Source organism: Alosa alosa, chromosome 9 (assembly GCF_017589495.1).
Source record: "Alosa alosa isolate M-15738 ecotype Scorff River chromosome 9, AALO_Geno_1.1, whole genome shotgun sequence".
In the NCBI taxonomy this organism is placed as follows: domain Eukaryota; kingdom Metazoa; phylum Chordata; class Actinopteri; order Clupeiformes; family Clupeidae; genus Alosa; species Alosa alosa.
Window position 1 is genome coordinate 14,018,983 of NC_063197.1, and position 23,005 is coordinate 14,041,987.

At 45.3% G+C, this 23,005-nt stretch overlaps 3 protein-coding genes across 5 annotated transcripts in view; 2 read left to right on the forward strand and 1 right to left on the reverse strand.

Annotated features, from left to right (window-relative positions):
- cracd (capping protein inhibiting regulator of actin dynamics) overlaps nt 1-10,171 on the forward strand; it is a 25,777-nt gene extending 15,606 nt beyond the window's left edge. The window contains exons 2-9 of the mRNA XM_048252958.1: nt 1,431-1,605; nt 2,292-2,424; nt 2,749-2,907; nt 3,438-3,635; nt 3,960-6,351; nt 6,606-6,802; nt 7,666-7,822; nt 8,085-10,171. Coding sequence (XP_048108915.1) covers nt 2,383-2,424; nt 2,749-2,907; nt 3,438-3,635; nt 3,960-6,351; nt 6,606-6,802; nt 7,666-7,822; nt 8,085-8,245 — 3,306 coding nt within the window. The 5' untranslated portion in view covers nt 1,431-1,605; nt 2,292-2,382 and the 3' untranslated portion in view covers nt 8,246-10,171. The remainder of the gene's footprint in view (nt 1-1,430; nt 1,606-2,291; nt 2,425-2,748; nt 2,908-3,437; nt 3,636-3,959; nt 6,352-6,605; nt 6,803-7,665; nt 7,823-8,084) is intronic.
- A 140-nt stretch (nt 10,172-10,311) lies between these two features.
- aasdh (aminoadipate-semialdehyde dehydrogenase) lies at nt 10,312-16,596 on the reverse strand. The gene is given in 16 exon segments (XM_048252955.1): nt 10,312-10,742; nt 10,943-11,074; nt 11,239-11,364; nt 11,611-11,774; nt 12,106-12,958; nt 13,232-13,258; nt 13,260-13,351; nt 13,467-13,836; nt 13,929-14,101; nt 14,444-14,550; nt 14,734-14,969; nt 15,136-15,328; nt 15,439-15,743; nt 15,896-16,016; nt 16,144-16,478; nt 16,570-16,596. Coding segments are annotated over 15 exon segments (3,549 nt in total). The 5' UTR covers nt 16,380-16,478; nt 16,570-16,596; the 3' UTR covers nt 10,312-10,328.
- Nucleotides 16,597-16,620: 24 nt separating this feature from the next.
- si:dkeyp-117h8.4 (uncharacterized protein LOC572032 homolog) lies at nt 16,621-22,983 on the forward strand. 3 transcript variants are annotated; one of them, XM_048252966.1, is made up of 11 exons: nt 16,621-16,831; nt 17,469-17,535; nt 17,723-17,775; nt 17,904-17,937; nt 18,045-18,070; nt 18,722-18,797; nt 18,929-21,099; nt 21,154-21,423; nt 21,663-21,699; nt 21,818-21,863; nt 22,707-22,983. In XM_048252966.1, the coding sequence occupies exons 1-11, from the start codon at nt 16,754-16,756 to the stop codon at nt 22,732-22,734; spliced, it is 2,886 nt and encodes a 961-aa protein (XP_048108923.1). In that variant the 5' UTR covers nt 16,621-16,753; the 3' UTR covers nt 22,735-22,983. The 3 variants fall into 3 exon arrangements, with proteins under 3 accessions (XP_048108923.1, XP_048108921.1, XP_048108922.1); XM_048252964.1 differs by having other exon boundaries at nt 18,929-21,423; XM_048252965.1 differs by having other exon boundaries at nt 18,929-21,423; nt 21,821-21,863.
- The last annotated feature ends 22 nt before the right edge of the window (nt 22,984-23,005 follow it).

The window sequence follows — 23,005 nt, forward strand, 5'->3', positions numbered from 1 at the left end:
AGGTATAGCTATAGCCAGTTGTTGTTCATGTTTTTCCTGTTGGAATTACTTACTGATCAATCAGGTTAGTCTGTTGACGTCATTGGAATTAGTGTAACCTTTAACTTTATCTCCTTGTTGCAGTCCTGGGGATTCACACTAGACTAGAGCATTTTTTGTTGCAATCCTAAATCTTCAAACTAATCAAGGGATTAACACAGAACTTTGTGCTGAGCCAGAGGAAACAAACTGCTAGTTCTTAGGTCTAGGGATTAGTCTTAGGCATCACTGCGGGATCACTTAAGGCAGATTTTTAGTTCAAATGCTTCTTACTGGAGTTGTGGGTATTCTGCATGACATCGTCCATCTCTCCTCTTGCTTAAATCACCTGCCATATGAAAACACTGTTTAGTGCCACTCACTGGTTGTGGGATTCATAGTGAATAACAAAGATTCGGGTGGTAATGGCAGTGCATACTTCTTACCTGTCTGTCTTGCTTGTTCTCATGGTCAGATCAAAGGACCTATCACATTTTGTCGATGTTGTATCTTATCTATTTGATACAACATCTTATCTATTTGATTATACTCCTTGTAAAGATTTTTATCTATTTGAATACCCCCCTACACACACACACACTCACACACACTTTGTGGTGGTCAGAGTTGCTTTGAATTGAATTAGAATACAGCCGTTGCAAGGATATGCTCAGGTTTTCACAAGTGACGTTTATTGAATGATTCACCAGATCCTTGTATGCAGCACATTACAAATGTCAATGAGAGCAAAGGACATAGATTATGTATCTCTTGAGTGGATTATCACGTTAAAACGACCAGTGGCCATCTTGGTGATATGGTTTGTGAAAAGTGACTGTGAGAAACTGATTCAGACATCTGTCAGCAAGAATTATGTAACGTCTGTGGCATGGCCAGCCACTGAGTGAGAGTAGAAGTGCCTTCCTCAGCTAGGAAAGTGGCGTCCAGTGGTTATGAGGTCGATCTCTCCCTCCCTTTGTTTGTTTGTCATCGGAAGACTGTTTGGAAGTCTCTTTGTTCTCATCCAGATGTGATGAATTGAGTCTCTAGTTAGCCTGTCCTTCAGAACAAAGTGGTAGCAAAACTCCTATTCTGGCATTTCCCTGACTGAACACCCTTACACACCCTCTCTCTCTCTCTCTCTCTCTCTCTCTCACTCTGTGGTAGAGATAAACCCATGCAGTTACACATGAACACGTATTCACACCCCTCTCAGTGTGAATGTGCTAGCTAACACACACACACACACACACACACACACACACTCTCTCACACCCTTACTCTCTCTCTCTCTCTCTCACACACACACACACACACACACACATATTATTGTGTTACATTATTAGGCTTGTATCATAAGTAACTTGCCGAGGTGCTTATATCTATATCTTATATCTGCTCTGCACTTGTAGAGAGGAGACGACAGGGCAAATTCCAGCCTTTCCGACGTCTCTTTGGGAGGAAAAAGAAGAGGGAGGGCACTTCTGAGCGGGGCTTTGCCGAAGCTGAGCTCAAGCCCAGTCACTCAGTGGGGGACGTATGCAATGGGGTGGTCTCAGATGATGAAGAAGCAAACCAGCATCTGAGGTAAGGCAAGCTTCACTCTTTGGTCAAAACTGCAATACATGTAAGATTTCTGTATCATATATACTATGACAATTCATATACAATTCAGTGAGGTACAATGTGATCATATGTACCATTTCTACTGTCAGAGCAGAGATATGCTACTGTGTTCCGGGAAGTACTATCAACTTTTGGTTTTAGTTACAGTAAATTGCTGTGTATAGAAAACATATTGTGAGCTCAGTATTCGTCACCAAAGCAGCAATTACTATTTTACAATCCCGATATCTTGATGAAATTCCATTGACAGTGCCAGTAATGAAGTGTTAGTCATAATGGTGAAATGTTGAACTTTGTAGATTTTATCACTGCTGCCAATTAGCTGCTTGTTTATAATCATTTCCTAACAGCCACTAAAAAACTACAATGAATAAAAATAAAATGGACATAAACTACAGAAACACTTTTTTTAGGGGGAAATACTGATATCAGCTTGTGGCAGCTTGTGACATAACATACATAAATTATAACACTGGAATACTGGGAACATGTATGGATGAGAACATTTGTTTGTGCTCTGACAAAAAGTATGTGTCTGTATGTTTACATGTTTTCTGTTATTTCCTGTTAAGGGACTCTAAGTGTGTATCTCTGTTTGTGTGTGTATGTGTGTGTGTGTGTGTGTGTGTGTGTGTGTGTGTTTTCAGGGAAGCGAATCCCTTGGGGTCTCGAGCGTTGTCACATGACAGTATCTTCATCCCTGAGGACTCGTCTGAGAAGCCCAACACAGAGCAAAGCATGTCTCAGGAGAATGTCTCGGATAAGGTCCGCAGCCTGCAGGTGAGTCACATGTAGAACTCCTAGAGAACTTACACTCGCTCACATACACATATACACAAATACCCACAGGCATGTGAACACTGACATTCTAATATACAGTATGTAAATCATGAAATTCATCATGAAACAATTTTAATTTGTACATTTTTGTAAAACGTGAAAACATTTGTAAAACGTGAAAATTGTATACAATTTGAAGTTGCAAAAAATGTGTGTTTATACAGTATACTTTGAGGACAGTGTATAGTGTAAAGTTTCAATCATCAATCTTCTATCACTAAATTATCTTTTCGATCTTTGAATTATCTCTTCAATTGAACACAGAGGCAGATAGCGCAAAGTATCAAGTTTGGCCAGAAACCTCCGTCAGTGAGAAAGAGTGAGGGTGATGAAGGCAGTTCCGATGAAGAGGAGGTCCCTAGAAGCCCCCTGAAGGTGATGGCACAGGTGGAAACTGAGCCTGCTGATGATGTTGAACCCCAGGTATCTGTATGTTATAGTTATGTCACAGTGTGCTGGGTTGTGAGATGCTTGCAGTAGCTATGACAGTGCACTCTGCTATGACGGTGTAATCTTACCTATGAGCAAATTTTCTTACTTATGAGTGTACTATTAACTATGACCACGCATTCTACCTTATGGGTATGTACTCTTAACTATGACCACGCATTCTTACTTATGAGTATGTACTCTTAACTATCACCACGCATTCTTACTTATGAGTATGTACTATTAACTATGACCACACATTCTTACTTATGAGTATGTACTCTTAACTATGACCACGCATTCTTACTTATGAGTATGTACTCTTAACTATGACCACACATTCTTACTTATGAGTATGTACTCTTAACTATGACCACGCATTCTTACTTATGAGTATGTACTCTTAACTATGACCACACATTCTTACTTATGAGTATGTACTCTTAACTATGACCACGCATTCTTACTTATGAGTATGTACTCTCAAATATGACCATGCATTTTTGTTGCTTGCTCCTCCTCAGGCTGCTGCTGCCCATGCAACGCCTGTGAAGTCACCTCGTTCCAAGCGTGTTCTTCCGCCAGAGGGCACAATCGAATCAATCAATCTGGATGCCGTCCCCCAGTCCGGTCCTCGCCTGGACAACGCAGCAGCAAAACACAAGCTCTCTGTCAAGCCCAAAAACCAGAGAGTGTCCAGAAAGCACCGCAGGTTCACCCAGGTAAAGAGGGAAAGGGGAGGTTTAATCTACTTATATATTAATTTACTTTTATAGTATATTTAATAGAAACAGTGTTTTATAGTTCTGTTATGACAATTTCATGTAAACTGCATGTAAACTACCCACATAAATGATATGAAAGATATGAAACAGAAGCAACACACTTGTTGCCAGTGGCAAGGGTCTTTTTTCAGAAGTCAATATAGAGAAATATTGACCTCAAGACGTACCAATGGCCCTTACAATTCAGTGGAAATTTATTCAGCATTCTGAGTTGTGTATTTTGAAATCTGACTATTTTTGCATTTTTAAATCTCCTTCCAGGAGCTTCAAGAAATTGACCTTCCGGGCATCTTGCAGGAAGAAACTGATGCACAGGGAACTGTAGAGGAGCATAGTGGGCCCCCAGAGCACTCCAAGAAGCAGAAGCTCCAGGACGATGAGCGAGACCAGCTGGAACTCAGGCGAAAGAGGGAGCAGGAAGAAGAAATACTGAGAGAGGAAGAGAGGAAGAGGGCAGAGGAGCTGAGGCTGGCACAGGAGAGACGCCTCAGGGTAGAAGAGGAACAGAGGAAAAGAGAGGAGGAGGAGGAGGATGAGAGACGGAAGAGAGAAGAAGAAAGGAGGAAACGAGAGGAGGAGGAAAGGGTGAGAAGAGAGCTGGAGGAGAAGAGGAGACAGGAGGATAAGGAACGCAGATTCAGAGAGGAGCAAGAGAGGAAGATGAGAGAAGAAGAAGAACGAAAGAGGAGAGAGGAGGTGAGGAAGAGGGAGGAGGAGGAGGAAAGGAGGCGCCTGGAAGCTGAGCGTCTACGCCTGGAAGAGGAGAGGAGAATCAGAGTAGCGGAGGAGGCGGCAAGGAAAGAAAGGGAGGAGGCTGAAAAACGAAGACTACGCGAACTAGAGGAGAAACGAAGGAGAGAGGAGGAGCAGGAACGACTGCGCGAGAAAGAGCGAAGACGACAAGAGGAAATGGAGGCAGAGAGAAAACAACAGGCCAAAGAAGAGGAAAGGCGGAGGAAGGAGGAGGAAGAGAAAGAGAAGAAAAGACAGCTGGAAGAACGGGAGAAAGCCCTCGGGGGAGGAGAGATAGAGTGGAAGAGGAAGGCCGAGGAGATGCGATGGAAAGAGATGGAGGAGCGACAGCCCTTCACCTTCAAAGTCTCCTCCGGGGAGAAGCAGATTTTGTTCCAGAAGGTCAATCTGACACCGGTGACTCCAGGCACAGCCCAGCAGGCCTCTGGCTCCTCTGAAACAGGAGAGGGAGCTAAAACTTCATCATCAGCAGGTGCCGACTCGCCGACTCGCTCCTCAATATACGTGCCCCATACAGCCATCCTTGTCACTGGTGCCCAGTTGTGCGGGACTGCCGTCAATTTAGACCAGATCAAGGACACTGCCTGTAAGTCACTACTGGGCTTGGGTGAGGACAAGAAGGCCTTGGGGGCACCAACAAAGACCAAGACCTCTCCGGATCGTAAATCTGGGAAAACGAAATCCCTCAATTTGTCTTCTGCCCCATCAGATCAATCCAGCGCCGCTGTGCTGGCAGAATGGGCAAGCATCCGATCCAAGATCTTTAAAGTTGTGGAAGAGGGGAAATATGAGGAGTATCCAGAGCCCACGCAGAGCAGGAAGGAGGACCAGGGCTGGCCCCCGAGCGAGGACCCCGATGAATCGCCGTTCCCCCACCCCAACCTCAGAAAGGCTCTGTCCGCCAGCGCCAAGTTCTCCATCACCCCCGCACGGAAGAAGTTCGGAGACTCCAACAGGAACTCCGAGATCCTTTATCCAGATGAGCGAGATGACAGGAGGGCCGAGTCTGTGTCTCCGGAACCGTCTCAGCCCGGCCCATCACCCACCTTCTCCTCTTCAAAGGCCCAAACCAAGGGTACCAAAAGTGTCCGAATCTCAGACAGCTCGGAGGAATGCATGTTTGCCAAAGACCTGCCTTCCTTCCTTGTCCCCAGTTCAAGCCAGGGATCCCCTGTACCCCAATCGCCCGATGCAGAACTCCCGAATCAAACTGACTCTGACACCTCCAGCTTGGACCCCAGAGACGAGGGTGAGCAGAGGGAGCTGGGAGGTGACGAGCGGCCATCTCCATTCGGGATCAAGTTGAGAAGGACCAACTTCTCTCTCCGCTTCCACAACGACCAATCCACCGAGAAGAGGAAGAAGAGGTACAGTGCAGGCGACTGTTTTGATGGTGTCCCCGGACCCCTCACCCCGATGGACGCGGAGGCAGTCTCCCCTGTGTTCTCTGACCGAGCCAGCCCCGCGTCCCCTCTCAGAGAGAATGTTGTTTTCAAGTCTGCAACATCACCAAGTGTCGGTTCTCAGATGAAACCCAGCAGATCCCCAGTGTCGTCGGTGTGTAGCGATAGCGAGCGGTTCAGCCCCAAACCCCCTGTTTATCAGAAACCCGGCACAGTCCTCAAACCCTCAGATGGGGCCACCCCTCCACACTCCCCGCTCCCCAAACTGGGCAGGATGTCCCCTGCTGGGGACACAGGGGAACAGCGGAAAGGATCACCACAAATGTTCTCCGATGACGAACGGGGTTCCGTAAAGGACGATGAAGCATCAACTTCATCCCTCTCACCAAGGATCAGCCCCGGGGAAGAGGAAACAAAAGAAAAGAAATCGTTCTTTCCCTCCATCAGTATCCCATGGAGAGAGAAAACTGACAGGAAGGCAGAGCTTATCCGAAAAGGTATGGCCAACCATGTTCTTAACCACTTAGATATGGACAGATTATTACGGTGAAATTTCTTTGGAACTTGAATGGCACACTTCAGGCCAATATGTTACTCTCTTGTTGCTCATAACATGATTCAGTTTGTGTTGTGTCAGTGACAGGAAAATGTGCCCTTACTTAGAGATTAACAAACTTGACAATAACCAAGGCACTTTGAGGTGGTGCATTTCAATCATGATGTTTGTTTTGTGACCCTCTCCTCCCTGTAGAGAAGCCGTCCCTGCAGAGCAGACACTCTCTGGACAGCTCCAAGGTGCAGGACAAGGACAAGGAGGCCGGCCCTCTGTGGATCACTCTGGCCCTGCAGAAACAGAAGGGCTTCAGGGAGCAGCAGCAGACCAGAGAGGAACGCAAAGTCCTACGGGAGGCCAAGCTGGCAGAAAAACAGGCCCGAGAGAGAGACAGCGTATGTCCCATACAAGAAAACTACACGCATCCACATATTTTAGAAGCAAACAAACAAACAGGCAGGCTTCACCAGGTACATAACTGAAGCACTCCATTCGCGGAATATATGCTGCAACAATCATCAGCTAACACTAAAGAAATTAGTCCAGTCCTCTTAAACTGAAGAGTTTGGTTTCAAAACACTATATCCTCCATTTTAAAGAATTTTCATAAATCATTTTTTTTTATTTTGGTAGTTGGGTATTGTTGTTTGATTTATCTTTACTCAATCAAAACAACACAACTGCAATTTTATTGATTAAATGACATGACTTTTTAATGTTTTGGAACCAAACTCTTAAAGTATTTTTACGCTCTGTGTATAAAACGCTTCATTTACGTGCGGCGGCAGTGGCTCAGGAGCTAGAGGAGTCGTCTAGTAACTGGAAGGTTGCTGGTTTGAGCCCAACTCCTTCTGACCCTGTCGAAGTGTCCTTGAGCAAGACTCTTAACCCCAGTGCTCCCGATGAGCAGGTTGGCGCCTTGCATAGCAGCCTCCACCATCGGTGTGTGAATGTGTGTGAATGGGTGAATGTGAGGCATGACAAAGTAAAGCACTTTGGGTGCTCGTAGCGTAGGAGTCGAAAAAAGCGCTATATAAATGCAGTCCATTTACCATTTACGTGCCTGGTGTAGCCTGCCTGCAGCAGTGCGTTTTTAAATCCTGATCATTTAATAATACATTCATCCTGAGTTTAATAATACATTGAACAACTTCATTTTCTCTGAGATATTTCCCAGTGTTGTACAGATCTAAAAGATAAAGGATAAAGGCTCTTTCCCTGTATCATTATGTTGTTCTTTTATTTCTCTTCCTCACAGAGCGTGCTCAGTCCAACAGAGGGTAAGGGGAGTGGAAATTCAACGCCCCCTAAACCACAGACCCCTGATGAGGGAAAGAGACCTGATAGTCTCCTCGGGCGGTTTGAACGCCGCGAAAACCTGAAAAAAGCTAACACCTTGCCCAGCTCCGTCACTGGTAGGAATACTTGCTTAAAGTTCAATGTTACTCTGTTTTGTTAAGTGTTCAATACTTCAGTGCTTCAGAGCAATTGTCTATGGATTTATTCTGCCACATTCCTCTCATCTCATTTTGCTGGTTTGCCTACACTCTATTCTTGTTTCAACTCAGAACGACAGCAGATGCTCAATCTGTATCTTTAAGCCATTACTAATAATTTTTATTTTGGTGTGTGTGTGTGTGTGTGTATGTATGTTTTTTTTTTTTTTTTGCATACCAGTTGAAATCACAGACTCAACTCCGTCCCCGCCGGCAGTAAAGGAGGTCTCAAAGCGCTTCCCCCCTGGCGACTCGCAGCAGGTGTCCACTGAGCCTGCTTGGCTGGCCCTGGCCAAGCGCAAGGCCAAAGCCTGGAGTGACTGCCCGCAGATCATCAAGTGACCCACCAGACTTGAACTCTGACCTCTGCCACAAAGCAAATAAGACCACCACACAACAAAAACACACATATGATGCACACATACTCTACACACACACACACACAATGTACACACACACACACTCTTCACTTAGGCCCCATCGTCATGCGATCCTGGGACGATGGCCTCAGGTCACTTTTGCCACCTTCATGCTCGCCAAATAATGACACAAGCTACGTTTTTCCAGAGGTACATTCCACCTGGCGAATGTCCACAGAAGATCATGACAGCTGTTATATCACTGCTGTTGTTACAGCATTATTCCAGTTATTACAGTTAACCCGGCTAACCAAGAACACCAGTGTGTCATTGGAAAGTGCCATCAAAATTTCTTTTGGAGTTCATGTGAATTTTTGCCTTATCGAGTGTATGTTCATACTCTTGACGTAAAATTTAGGTATTGTCGATAATTGCATCTAGCCGGTTGTTCATTTTGTAGTAATTGGAATTCAGATTCAGTAGATTTGAAAGAGTGAAGAAATAGATAGGAGTAGAATACAGGGTAAAAAACGTGGATATTTGCTGGGCATGTTTACTGAAAGGAGATTCCTTTTGCTGGACACTACATACAATTATTCTTCATTCTTCCACAGAGGATATCGTATATAGACATACTTACACGTACATACAGTTTATTGATATGGTTAAAGAACTATAATCAGTATCCAGCAGCCAATCAGCTGCTCGCAAGCACTGATGAGCCAACCATATACCCATTAACGCTTCAATAGCCAATCACAGCCCAGCGACTTCACCACAAATAATAAGGATATCTTCTCATTTTGTAAATACATGACGCATGTTCACATATTTCAGACTTTGTTCACATTCTGTAAAGTTTTACATCTGTTTACCAATATGTAGCGTAATATAATGACATCATGGGGGATTCTTTTGGGAACTGTGTTTTAAGGGCTAACTATATCACATGTAGTGAAAACCTCTTGCATCATTCTCTAACTGTGCAACGTGCATGAAAATAAATGCCGGCTACTGTTTTGTATGTTTTTTTAAAATGAACATTATTACATGGCCTTCACCTTTGTAAATGTGTTGAATCAACAGAAGGAAAGAAACAAACAGAAAAAAATACACTTACATCTAACAGCATTACTAAGTATGATTCTCACTGTGTCCGTAACAACTGTGACTAGTGTTATTGAAGCCTTGTGAAATTCACCATAATGATGCTTGGTCACCTTGTTAACTAATGCAAGAACTTTAAAAGGGAATCTGTCACTCAATTAAGTTTCCTTGGCACCATGACCATGTCGATGCACTGAATCACAGCATTTGAGGACCGACCCACTTCTTGCACAGTGTTTCTATCACCGTGGCCCTTTCTCACCATCGGGTTAAAACTGACTGCCTGCTTGTGGTAATACACACACTGTTCTCCCTGTCGTAGAGTGTGCTAGCTGCTCTCATACCATGCTATCACAATGAGCCAGCGATGAGAGAAACTAACTCACACACCCACAGACACCCACCCAGGGGGAGTGTTGGAGAGCACGGCAATGAAGGTTGATCAAACTGCTTTGAAGTAATCTACGAGTTAACAGGACCTTGTTCTCTCATCCCCCTCCACAACCTAATTTAACATTCTGTATGTATGTAGGTATGTATGTATGTATGTATAGAGTTGGCTCTGAAGAATAATCCTCAAGAAGCGCAATTGCTTTGTCCCTTTGTTTTCCCCCCTTTGGTTGTGTGCAATAGTGTAGTGTAAACAGTGTTGTATGTATCATGGAACAAACGACAACAAAAAAACTGGTTTGTTGATAATTGCACTTTTTGTTTCACTTAGAGCTACTGATGAGATGTCTCCTTAAGTGATGCAAATGTTATGAATTCTGTAGAGAAAATTAAAATATAATGTTGAAATTTGTGTCAGAGGAAGTACTTGGTCTCACTTTGTTCACTTACTATATGGCACACAATATTTATAGCATTTAAACATATACAAAACTATAATTTATTACTTATAAAAATAAATCCATCATCAACATGTCAACACTTGAACAGAAATGAATTGCTCAATAGTTTTATGCAGAGCTCATTACCGGTTCCTGCGTCAGCTCCAAGCAGTACACATAGTCATTGCGACACCCAATTACAAGGGTCTGTTCCCATACGAGTGGGGAGGAGAAGAGCTCCCCAGGAAGAGACAGAGAGGCACACACTGTCCCATCCTCTCCGTTTAGGACCCAGACCGTCCCATCTGTCGAGGCGACGGCCACTAAGGTCTGTGGTCTCTCTGGGGGTTGGCGAAAGACGAAGGGACTGGAGTACACCTTCCCCGCCGTCTGGAACTTCCACAGCAGCGAGCCATCTGTGCTGCTCAGGCTGTACACACAGCCGTCATGTGACCCACACACCAGCCTCTGATTGGACGCCGGAGGTGCTGACACAACACAGGGTGAGGAGAACACTGGGCCACCGGTGGTGAACTGCCATAGCTGTTTAGGTGACAGAGGTTTTAGGAAAGAGAGTTAGCTAAATACGAAGTGTAGCATTACCATACACAGAAAATAACACATCACTGACATGGGCTCACAGACATGCATAGGTGCACAGATGCAGAGTGTGCATAGATGCACACACACACACAATATAATAGCTCACACACACACATATAATATCTTTCGCGTTCTCTTACCTTTTCACCGGTATGGCTGAAACCGTAGATGTTTCCGTCCACTGAACCAATGAAGACACCACTACTGGAAGAGCACGGGGAGGAAAAGAAGGGAACTTCTCTTGAGTTTGTCCACACAGGGGCGCCAGAAGCCTGGAACCACACAAAGGGGTCATTTCTCCAGCCAAGGGGTGAAACCAGGGCACTCTCTAAAATGTGTTGCTATGACTCACATAGTAAATCACAAAATAGATAAATCACAAAAGAGAGAGAGAGGAGAGGGGGGGGGACATGAAAAGAGACTCGTGGACACTTACAGAGTTGATACACAGCAGGTGTCCTCGTAATGTGGCTGCATACAGCAGCCTGAGAGTGGGGTGCAGACAAGGAGAGGAGAACACAGCACCCCCACCACAATGACGCTTCCACACACAACTCTTCTCCTGAAACAAACATGCAGCAGCAACAGACAAAGAAATGAGTTTCCTGAATATACATACCATCACAGAAAATGATAGAGTGTAAAGCATAGATCTTAGAGAAGAGCGATCCAAAATCCTTAGTGTAAAGGTCAACAAAGTATACCTGCACATAAATACACAGACACAATCTTTACACACACACACAGACATTTATGCAAATTGACACACACAATTTTCACATTGACGTGCACAACGTTACTGCAGCACCTGTGGGTTTAGGGCGTACATATGGCCATCGTGTGAGCCCACGTAGACCAGGCCACTGAAAGGGTCCACAGTGGGACTGCTCTTCACAGCATCCTTCGTCTCAAAGGTCCACCATGTCTCTCCTGAGTCAACACGCAAGAAATACACCTGCCCATCATAGCACCCTGTGAAGAAGCACACACAGAAGATCAGACACTACACAACATGGTGAAATGCAATACAGACAATGAAAAGACTGCAGTCTGACTGCAGTTGAAATCAAATGAGGTTGTAGCCATAGACGATCATGTGACCACAGCTTAATCATACTTTAAAAGTGTGAACATGTGTATTAAAACTTCAGGATTCATTCAGCAGATATGCATTTATCATATTCCTTGAGTTATGACCTTGAATTTCCCCTACGGATCAATAAAGTATCTATCTATCTATCTATCTATCTATCTATTCTGTTTCTAGATGGTCAGGATTAGACATTTGTGGACAGACACTGACCCACCACAATCAGAGTCCCACAGGCAGAGACGGCGGCGGAGGACTCCAGCCTGTCCCCAAGTACCCGCTCCCAGCGGAGCTCTCCGCTGCCCAGATCCAACGCCTGCATCCTGTGGGAGTGGGAGCCAATGAACACAGTGGCCGCACCAGAGACAGACTCCACCATCAGGACCGGAGAGGCGTCCACACACCTGCCTGTGTCTGAGCTCCACCGCACTCTCAGGGAGAGCCGAGGGGTGTCCACGCTGGTGCCTGCTTGTATGTCAGAAGCAGCCCTGGAGAGCGAGTCTGCTGAGTTGTTTGGGGGTCTTGACGCATGAGGAGATTTCAGGTTTTCATTTCCTTCAACCGTTACGGTAAGGTCTGTTTCTGAGTTTACCTGTTGTATTGCACATTCATTTCTTTTTGCACTCTCATTTGTACTTCTGTTCTCAGCTGCTTGTAAAGGACCAATCTTGACAACCTCTCCAGCTCTTCGGACTACATATCCCACAATCCATGTGTCTAAGGCCACAGCAACTCCCACAGGCCTAATTGATGTCACAGTCATGCATGGATCTTCAATATGCCTCTTGGGAGGAATAGGAGAGTGGGCTTCTGGATCGCTATGCTGTCTCTTGGATGTAACCCGAGTGTCTAAATCAAGCTCTTTGGGGAATGTTGCCATAGTGACATGGTTTAGAATATCCAAGTAAGAGCCATCCAGCACAACCTCCAGTAGCCCTGCTGAGCTTATCCCCGTGGCAACGGAAATGCTGTCACAAAAGCGCAGAGCCTGGAGAGAATCTCCTCCACTCAGCAGGAAGTTGGCCTCCGCCTCCACCACCATATCTTCAGACAGACCAAGCGTGTCCTGAGGGGTAAACAACAAAACACAGATAATCCCTTAGGACATTCCAAAATAACACCAATCCTGCCAAATCTCAAACCTTATCTAGTAATTTCATATTGAGAATTTAATCATAAGATCTGATTTCAAATGTGCAGGCTTCTTAATATGTAGCATTTAGTGTCTGCATGTAATGGACTAAAGAATCTGCCAAATACCATAACCATAATCCAGTGTGGTAAAAATCATATAAGATATTGCTATAAAAGGAAGAGCTCCCAACATCAGCTTTTCTACCTTCCAGAGTATCTGTACTCTTTTTTTTGAGTGTGTCTGGAGACAGTCTCTTCTTGTGGGTTCCTAAGTGCTCTCTGTGTCTCTCATACATCATCTTCAGCTCCTCTAGGGCCACTTTACCTTCAAAGATACACACAGTTATACTTATCACAGTCACCAACATTCAGAAGCAATGTCTTAAGATGAGCAGCTATTTAAACTGAAATCTCTAGGAGAAGAGAGCAACTTGCTTTACCATGTGAGGTGAGTGGCAATTTTGGGATGAGCACCAGGGAGTCTGGGACGGCATGACTGGGAAGAAGGTCAGACAACCTGCGCTGGATGCTTCTCTCCAAGCCTGCTAAAGGGATGGTACCATCACCACCAGATTCACCATGGCGATCATCGGAGGACACCACAGGGCTTCCATGGAGGTGTATGGATGTAGAGGAAACAGCATCTCTATTGAGTTTGCTGAGGTATGGGACCTGATCACCATGGTGAGCATTAGAGGAAGCGAACAATGCCTCTGTGTGTGAAGGAGACAGCACGATAAAGGCAACTAGTCTGCTTCCCTCGGACAAGCTCACAGCACAGGCCTCCACCTCAGTCAAACTCTCCACCACCTGCACGGAACAAACAGAAAGAAAAAAGCACATCTCTTCATACTCTCTGTTACCTTCATGAGGCCTCTTTAGGAGACTGAGACAGTTCCCACCTGCTGCACAGCATCAAGGTGAAGCTGCTGCCCGTGGCGTTTGACCAGACTGTCCTTCCTGCCAATGTAGAAAAGCTGAGCATCTCGTATTGATACCCAATCCCCTGTAGCACGCATAGTTCCTGGGGCAGTGGTCTCTTCATCATCCAGAAGACACACTCTGTCCTGCCCACCTGTGTGGTCAAGAGTAAGTCTTAAAAAACAATGTATTTGTACAGTTTACATACCGATTTGCACAGTTTGTATGTACCTCATACATACCGGTACATGGGATTTGTATATCACAGCAGTATAAGACCCACACGGGTTTTCTGTAAAACTGAGCAGCAAGCTTTACAAGAAGCTCACTCAGTGTACAAAAATAATCTTAAGAGGTATAGCAAGTATACTCTGCCTAAGGAAGAGAGGATTAAGTTATATTATCAGTCACTGATTATTCTGATTCATATTGCTGTGGTGAGGTAACATGTAAACAAATATCATCAAGGTCCCAAGAGTTGGGAGCGAGTTCTCACCTATGAACACCTGCCCCTCCCCTTCAGTGACCAGTTGTCCATTATCATCTCTGACCTCAATCACAGTATCCATTAAGGGTTCACCAAGAGGCACAGAGTCTGTGATCCTAACAGAACAACACACAGTATACTTTGATTGATTGCCCTATTGCATCGACACTGGAAAACTACAATTTCCTTTCCATGTTTGTGCATAAATACATGAGTCAAGCACATTAACAACAGAGCAGGTGCTTGTGAAATACATTTCAATGTTTCTTTGAGACAGAAAATGGCTGCATGACACTCACGAGTGGGTAGATTCTGTCTGTGAGACTCTATGGTAGGTTGCCCAGCAGGACACCTCTGTGGTACCATAGAGGTTAAAGATGCACGTGCGGTTCCCCTCCTGCCTCCAGCTCCTCAGGACGGCAGGCGAGGGGCAGGCTTCACCCCCGAGGGCTAGAACCCTCAGAGAGGAGCCAGAGCTCAGAACTTTCTGCTGTAAGACACGTCTTCCAAAGCGTCCAAGAAGAGTGGGTGTGGCCTGCAAGGAGAGGTGCCACTCATCACCATTGCAGGTCAACATGGCAATTGTTTAAGCTCTTAAACAAAGACCTCAATGTCAGTTGTACAGTATGTACAGTTTTAAATACTAATCTTAGCTGTAGACATAAGGACATAATCCTGTATGTTGACTTTGATGCACTCACTTGTAAGACTGTTGTCTGGTGGTGTGTGAACAGGACTTGGGCTAGACGGCTGGGCATCCTCTTGATGACTGTGGGTACGATAAGCAGCTGAGCTCCAGAGGTCAGGGCCAAGAACATTTCCACTACGGAAGGGTCGAAGGTCAAAGGAGAGGCCAGGAAAATGACATCGTCAGCAGTCACCTCAAAAAGGGTCCTGTGGAGAAATTATGCATGTCAGTCACAATTGAGAAATTATACTTTCATCACTGCCTTCATATCAACAACAACCAGAAGTGATAAAAATGTCTTATGAATCATACAGACCTGAGATGCATGATGTTGGACACTATACAACAGTGGGGCACTCTCACAATCTTTGGCTGCCCTGTTGTACCAGATGTGTGCAGAGCATAGGCTAGCTTCCTCTGGCAGTCAGTCATTACAGCAGATGTCTTGATTATACTGTTGGAGAGGTCTTCCAGACCCTGCACTTTATTCTCTGCATTTGTGTCATTGTTTTGAGCCTCCGTTGATGGCCTTCTGTGTATCCTGATTAAAGTTAAATTCTGTGTTGGCCACTCTGCACAGATGTCAAACGTGAGGTGGGTGGAAAAATCTGCTTGGAATTGCTACATCCATTCAAATAGACAAATAAGACACAAGTTAATAGCTTCTTACATCAGCCACTTACATTATTGCAAACAGGGTGCCCAGTATGACTTCATGAGAGTACTATTTGTGATCCTGTTTTTCATTTTCAGATCGAGACACACGCCTTTACCTGAAGGAGTTCATTTTGAATGCCACAGTATGTCAGTTTACATCGGTCAAGGATTCTGACTGTCTGTACAGGTGGCACTTCGGGGTTGAGTGGCAAATAGGCTGAGGGTAGCTGAAGAATACTATTCAGACACAGAACAAACACACACTGCTAATGAATACTATGTAAACAGGGAATTTGTATTTATTGTATTGGGATCCTGTAGGCTATACTAAAGCATCACAGAAAGTAGTGTATCATCATCATACCCCAGTACCCAAAGAGGAAGGTTGACATCCGGATAGCAAAATAGTCCAATTAAATGTTCGTTTTGTAAACTGGTGGATCTAAACAGGTTTGTTAATTTGTTGCTTGACGAGAGTAGCTCTTCATATGTAAGCCTCGACATCCCCATTTCCGTGCCACTGTTAAAAGTGACAGCTGTTCTGCTGCTGTAAACAGATGCAGCCTCCTGCACCATCTCGTGTAGGGTCTTTAACTCCATTTTTTAGGAACACAGTATACCTATCACCTCATTTGTCTTGCTTTTATTTTAGCCCGTCGTTTATATGATGCAAACGAGTCAAGACAGACTTGACATTCACTGAAAAGAGGAGAAATTACGGTTAATTAACAGCAACAACCATCATGTGCAATCAACACCAGAGACAGCTTCCTACAAAGACACAGCCTACCTCGCAGCAGTGTCGCATGAAAATGACGTCATATGTGGCGCAGGATTCAAATCTTTGAAAGTCTACCGCGCTCTTTTTTGAAAATTTCATTTGCTGGATGAAAACCGGATGAATGCATTTTTTGTTACACACTGTAATTAACTTATTTTGTCATTAATTTAAGCCATATGCCGACGCCGTTAAGATGGACCCAGAGGTGTTGGCACAGTACAAGAAGAATGCAGACACTTTCAGACAAAGAATAGACGATATTTGTGAGAAGGTTAGCAAAGCTATTTTAAAGCTAATTTAACATTGCATGAGATGTGTTATTTAACGTTAACGTTAGCATTCCTGTAAAAGCAAACATGACCATTAGCTGAACGCTAAAAGCATGTTTTCGGCTGTTCGGTTATTCGTTGTTAGCCAACGTAGCCTCGCGTTTCCAACTTCTGTGCTGTAACGTTAACGTAACATTAGTGTTAGATATCAAGGGAACATTTGATGGGGGGCAACATGCCACTAAAAAGAGCTGATTTAGTGCACCGTCTTGTCTTGTCAGTTAGCTAATTTAATCAAAGTAGTAAGTTAACTAACGCGAATAATTAAAACAGTTCTGTAATTTAACTTAATTAAGTTAACGTCAGCAATCATCATAGCTACATTTACGTGTAAAGTTATTTATTTGGCAGCCGACTTACAGCAATAGAACAACATGTAAGCTACGGCAATATAATAACATTTAGGCAACAGTGCAGAGGAGACCACCGCTAGTCAGTACATGAGGATAAGAGTGCCTACATTTTAAGAAACGTAGCACTAGTCAAAGTATGGCAGGAGGAGAAGTTGTGGAAGAGGAGGGAAGTGGGGAGAGGGTTACTTTAGCTTCTAATTTCACATGTCTTATTTTTCAATCACAGTATGCCACTGTTGAAGATCCTGGGTTTGACCTATGCTTGGAAACCATGACCTTTAAAACACGAAAAGGTACACATTTCCCATCATCTCCTCCCTGCAAAGAGTGTCGATTGATGCATGTATCCATCCTACCCCCTAGTGGAGAATGCCAATACAGTATTTACACCGACTTCAATTCAGTACTCGAGAGTATGCATGGTGTCATCACTTGTTAGAGCATTTTACCACAGAACTGAGGTATTGACTTTCTCCACAGGCACAATGCCAGCAGAAAGTCTGGAAGCAAATACAAGACTAGACTCCTTACAGGTGAGAAAATGTGACCACCATTGTCATCTCTAAATGCATTTTAACTTGTGAAGGACCTCTTATTCTGAAGCCATATGTTTTTGTGGTTAGTTTTGTGAAACTTTTTCTTCCCCATCTGTATCCTGCAGGATTTTGCAGAAAAAAATGTGAAGACACTGAAAGGTAAACTATGTATTTTACTAAATGACTTTGCTCTTATTTTTGTTTATATTGCACATGAATTCCATTCAAGATTATGTTGACATACCTGATATTGATATATTTTCCAGATCTGAACAACACTGAGGACAAACTGGTAGGTATTGCATTTCCAGGGGGAGGGGGGGGGGGGGCGTAATCCAAGTACGTGCGTAAGTAAAGTGACAAACCTGGGTAAGTTAACTCTGAGTAAGTGGTAAACCTTCTACAACAAGACCCCCTTGTTTTGTTAGGAGAATGAAGCCATACAGGTATTTGGAGGTTTACCTTACTCAGGTTTGTCACTAAAGCACATGCTTGGAATACCCCAGGTCAACGATCAGGGTCACTGGATCAAGCCCTGGTGCTTACACATCACAATGAATTGTTACCACGGTTACAGTTTTGTTGGCATACTGGCTCAAGATAACCAACTAACATAGAATTAACTTAGAATTAACAGACTCATCTACAGTGTTATTTTTGTTGTTGTACAGTGTTGTTGTAGTTAATAATAAGCAAAATCTCAGTTTTTTTTTTTTTGTCTGTTCACAGTGTTGTCATTACGAAGTGCCTCTATGGCTACAATTTTGCCATTAGTTTACTTGGCCCATGATCATGTAAACACAGCAGGAATTCTAGTCATGGGCCTTGTAGCCTAGGCCAAAGTTTCTGTGCTCATGCCCCACAGTGTAAATGAGGCTAATGAGGTTGTAGGAAATATCCACTTAAAAACGGATTGTAAATGCTCATTGCTCTGTCAACGCAGGTCTTTGATGATGATGAAGATGAAGAAGTACAGGATAATGATTATGCACTGGAGAGGGGTATGGAGAGCAATCCAGGTACATGTGCTTGCACAAAATCTTTGTCAGGGCATATGTTGTTATCTCATGTTGCCATCCAGCATTAAACAGTCTGATTTTAAGCTATTTCTGTCTTTGTGCCTTATTCTCTTTTCTGTCTTTTTTTAAAGGGCAATCTCTTTTCGAAGCATCCCATGTCTCGTGCAGCCTGCTGTCTCTTCCTGAAGAGCAGGACCCAGAGCTGGAGCGCACCTTCAGCAGCCAGAGCGAAGGGCCCTCGCTGCAGGACCTGTATCCCAGCATGCTCAGCCAGATCCGCGGCGCCTGCCAGCGCCAGCAGGTGTCTGAGGTGGCCAACTCCCTGCGGCGCAAGTACCATCGGCAGCGCTGGAAGGCCAAGCGACTTAATCCGGGACAGAGCTTTATTAACAGCTCTGGTGTCAGTGGCTCCATGACCTCCTTTGCTCACAGACCCCTAAATAGAAAGACCCCCAAGGCCAGCACTGAGGCCCCCACTCACTCCCACCAGCCCCGAGCCAGAGAAGCAGGCAGTGGTCAGAGATCCTCCCCGTGGAAGAGTGTCACCTCACAGGGTGCGGCAGAGCAGAGACCTGTGCTGGTGATGGACTTCTCCACACCACCGTCCTCTGGCCCATCAAGCCCCAGCGATACCTGCCCAGAGCTGGACACAACATACACGGTTAGAACTTCACCCTCATTTCCTCACGCCAGTCATCATTCAGAGCAACAAGTCAGGAAACAAGAGCCCAAAGTCGGGTCGTTCCATCCCAATGTTGTTGGCACCCATGCTTCTCAACCCTTCACTGTCCTGTATGATGCTCGCAACCAAACACAAGTGTGTCCCTCACCAAAGCGCAGGAACTATGAGGCTTCTCTGAGTTCCCCTTCCAAAGTGAACTCTGTTCTGAACTCACCTTCCTATCGTCACCACAACAGGCCTGTGCTCATAGAGGATTCCCCTCCACGCCAGCAGGGGGTGCACTCATCTCCTCGGCACTTTGCCTATGCTCAGCATGGCCTTCAGGAGACACACGACTCCTCGCCTCACAGACGTGAGGCTCTGTGGACCTCCCCAACGAGGAGTCACCCCAAGACACACTGTCCCACCAGCCCCCAGCAACCGTCTCCCAAGCCAGAGGTGCCGAGGTGCTCACTGAGCGGCCTTGCTGAAGCCATGCCAAGTCCTCGCTCACGTGTGGGTGGCGCCGACCACAACCCCGGTTGTAGTGTTTCAATGGGAAGCTACAGTCCCCACAAGCGAATGTTTCTGAGCAGGGAGGCTCCTCGTGGTTCTCCTTCGAAGTCCAGTCCTGGGAAACAGTCGACCATCCGTACTCCTTACTCCACCACTGCCCCAAAGCCTTCCTCCCTCCCCCGCCACCCAGAGATCTTCACGTCGCCTAGCCACCGCCATCACCAAAACCGAGACCTTCAGGAGAACTTCAAGCCTTCCCCGAGCCACTCTCCGGCTCTCCAGACACGTAGACGGTCCTTCTCTGGTCCACGGGATGCCGAGCATGGTCCAGCTGGGCGACTCTCCTCCTCCTCTTCCTCCTCCTCCTCCTCCATCCCGCACGTCAACCAGCAGTTCCGGCAGCTGTACCACCAGCACGTCTGCCAGGGGAGTTCGAGGTCGCTGTCTCACCATGGCCCCTTGTGCTGCCTGTGTGAACAAAGCGCCGAAGGCCGCAGCCCAAGCTCCAGAGCCAGCCCCGCCACCACCCCTGCCAGTACCACCCACTCCTGGCTGGCCGCCCTCTCCCTCACCCCAGTTCGGAGACGCCGCTTAAAGTCAGATCGTAACCCCCTCTTGAAGCACCTTCTGAAAGGCCAGCAGGTGTACAATCCGCTGGTGGAACGTCAGCATTGGCAGGAGCAGCAGGAGAGGCGGTACGCAGCAGATGATTGTTACGACGCAGCCTCAGTACTTAGTGAGATGTCTGACGAGAGCCAGTCACCAGTTCTGGACCAGGGTGCCCAGACCAGCAGCAGTGGCAGCCGCCACCACCACGCCGCTGGCTCCTCCTCTTCCTCGTACTCTTTAGCCACACTGGCCGTCCTGGGCCTGGCGCCATCCCACCCCCGCCTGAGTAAACGCCGCAGCCAGTCTGAGCCCCACGAGTCGCCCAGCTTCAAGCGCTTCCGGGAAAGCGCCCAGGCGCTCAGTCCCTCAAAGCCTTGCTGTTACCCTCAGCATCATCAAAGTACCCAGGTGCATAGTCCATCAAAGCCTCGCGGTTACCCTCAGCATCATCAAAGTACCCAGGCGTACAGTCCATCCAAGCGTCATGGTTACCCTCAGCATCATCAAAGCGCCCAGGCGTACAGTCCATCCAAGCGTCATGGTTACCCTCAGCATCATCAAAGCGCCCAGGTGTACAGTCCATCCAAGCGTCATGGTTACCCTCAGCAGCATCACCACCACCATAAGCAGCAGCAGCAGTGGGGAGGAGGTAATAGTAACAGCGATGAGATGATGGCCTCAACAGAGCGCGGACTCTCAGAGGAGCAGCGCACCCGCAGCAGGGCCCTATTGCTCCAGTGCCCCAGTCCCAGGTTCCTCAGGGCAGCCATGAGACTCGTGAAATCAGGCAGGTCCAGGGCTAGGCCCAGCCTGGGGACTCGCCCACATGCTTCATCCTGGGTAAGAGCCCATTGTATTATTCAGTCATTTCCTGTGTATTAGCGGCACCATGTAACTGCAAACATGTATTGACTGCACCCATGTCTTAACCTCATAGCTGAAGAAATTATGCGAAATCAATGTATAACCCTCGGTTAATAGGTGGGAAATTGTGGCACTAAATTAAGCAGGCGTTATCATACTAAATGAAACGGATGCAAATGTAATTTACTTTAAAAATGCTGTAATTTTTATTTCAGAGAAGACAGCAGGACCAGATGATGCACGACACTGAAGGTAAATGGAATGTTTTCCACACACATTATCCAAATGTAGTAGGGGGAAGAAACAACATTAAGTGTTATTTTGTCGTTTAACAAAAGCGTTTAAATCATATATTTCTGTTTGGTTTCAGCAGGAATGTCAGAAGAGGCCTGGAATGAAAGTGGGCTGTCACACAGGTATTTTGTCAACCCAACTTTTCATGAACAAAATAAGTAATCATCTTTCCAGTTGCATACTGGGAAATATGTGCTAAATGGTTAAATTGTATTGGTTGTAGGACTGTGTAAAGGGCAGTATCGGCATAAGAATTGAGAATGTCATCCCAATTACCTTTTCCAGTTGTCAATGTCAAGTTGATTTATTTGTATTCTATTTGCAACAATACATACACTTACCTTTTCCTCCTTAGAAACATGCTGTCTGTTATCGCTTTAAATCAGTATTCACCATGCCTGGAAAGACTATGGCGCAAAGCATGATTGCATTTATTACAGAGGTTGCACATGATTCTCAACTCTACTGATCTCTGTTTAATTGGCAGCCTTCTTGTATCCTCACGTCATCACTTAACATCAGTTACGGTGAATAAATGCTTTAAAAGCCATTTAGAGATAAATCCTGGGGCATGTTCAAATGCAAAATTTTTTGTTACTATTTCTGGTTTGAAGGACATGTTTAAGTACAACGATGTGCAACAGGTTTTTGAGGTTGTTTTCTTTCATGGTGGGTGTGCCAGAGGTGCAGTCCTATCAGCATCGACATGTGTACAAAACATGCTGTATTAAAAATGCAGTGAGCACAGCATGTCTACCTAGACATTTACAGATGAAATATAAGAATTAAAAGAAAATGTAACCTATTTTTGCATCATTTTCATCAGGCTCTGAATAAATTTAAGAGACCGGCCTTCTCCAAGTGCTTACGCAAACTGTTTGTGTTGAATCATATGCTTTGCAAGGTTTTTTTCCTTCTTGAACTCAGCCTCAGAACTCATATTTTACTTCTCTCCCTTTCTACAGCGTGTCACGAAGAAGACTCCTCTGCTGAGGGTGACTGGCTTAACACATGGGTTTTCGACAGGACTACCTCTGTATATAATCTGTCTAAGCCATACAAGCTGATGGCTCTGACTCCTAAATTGTAAATAGTTATAAAGTCATAAAAAGACTGATTATACTGTATAACTAGTTTGTTGTCTGTTAGGTAATCTTAGTCTGTTTGTCTAAATGATCTAACATTTTAACATGCATTTACAATAAAAACACCTTGATATACCTTTTAGGATAAATAAAAATGCAAATGTCATCTTGAACACTTT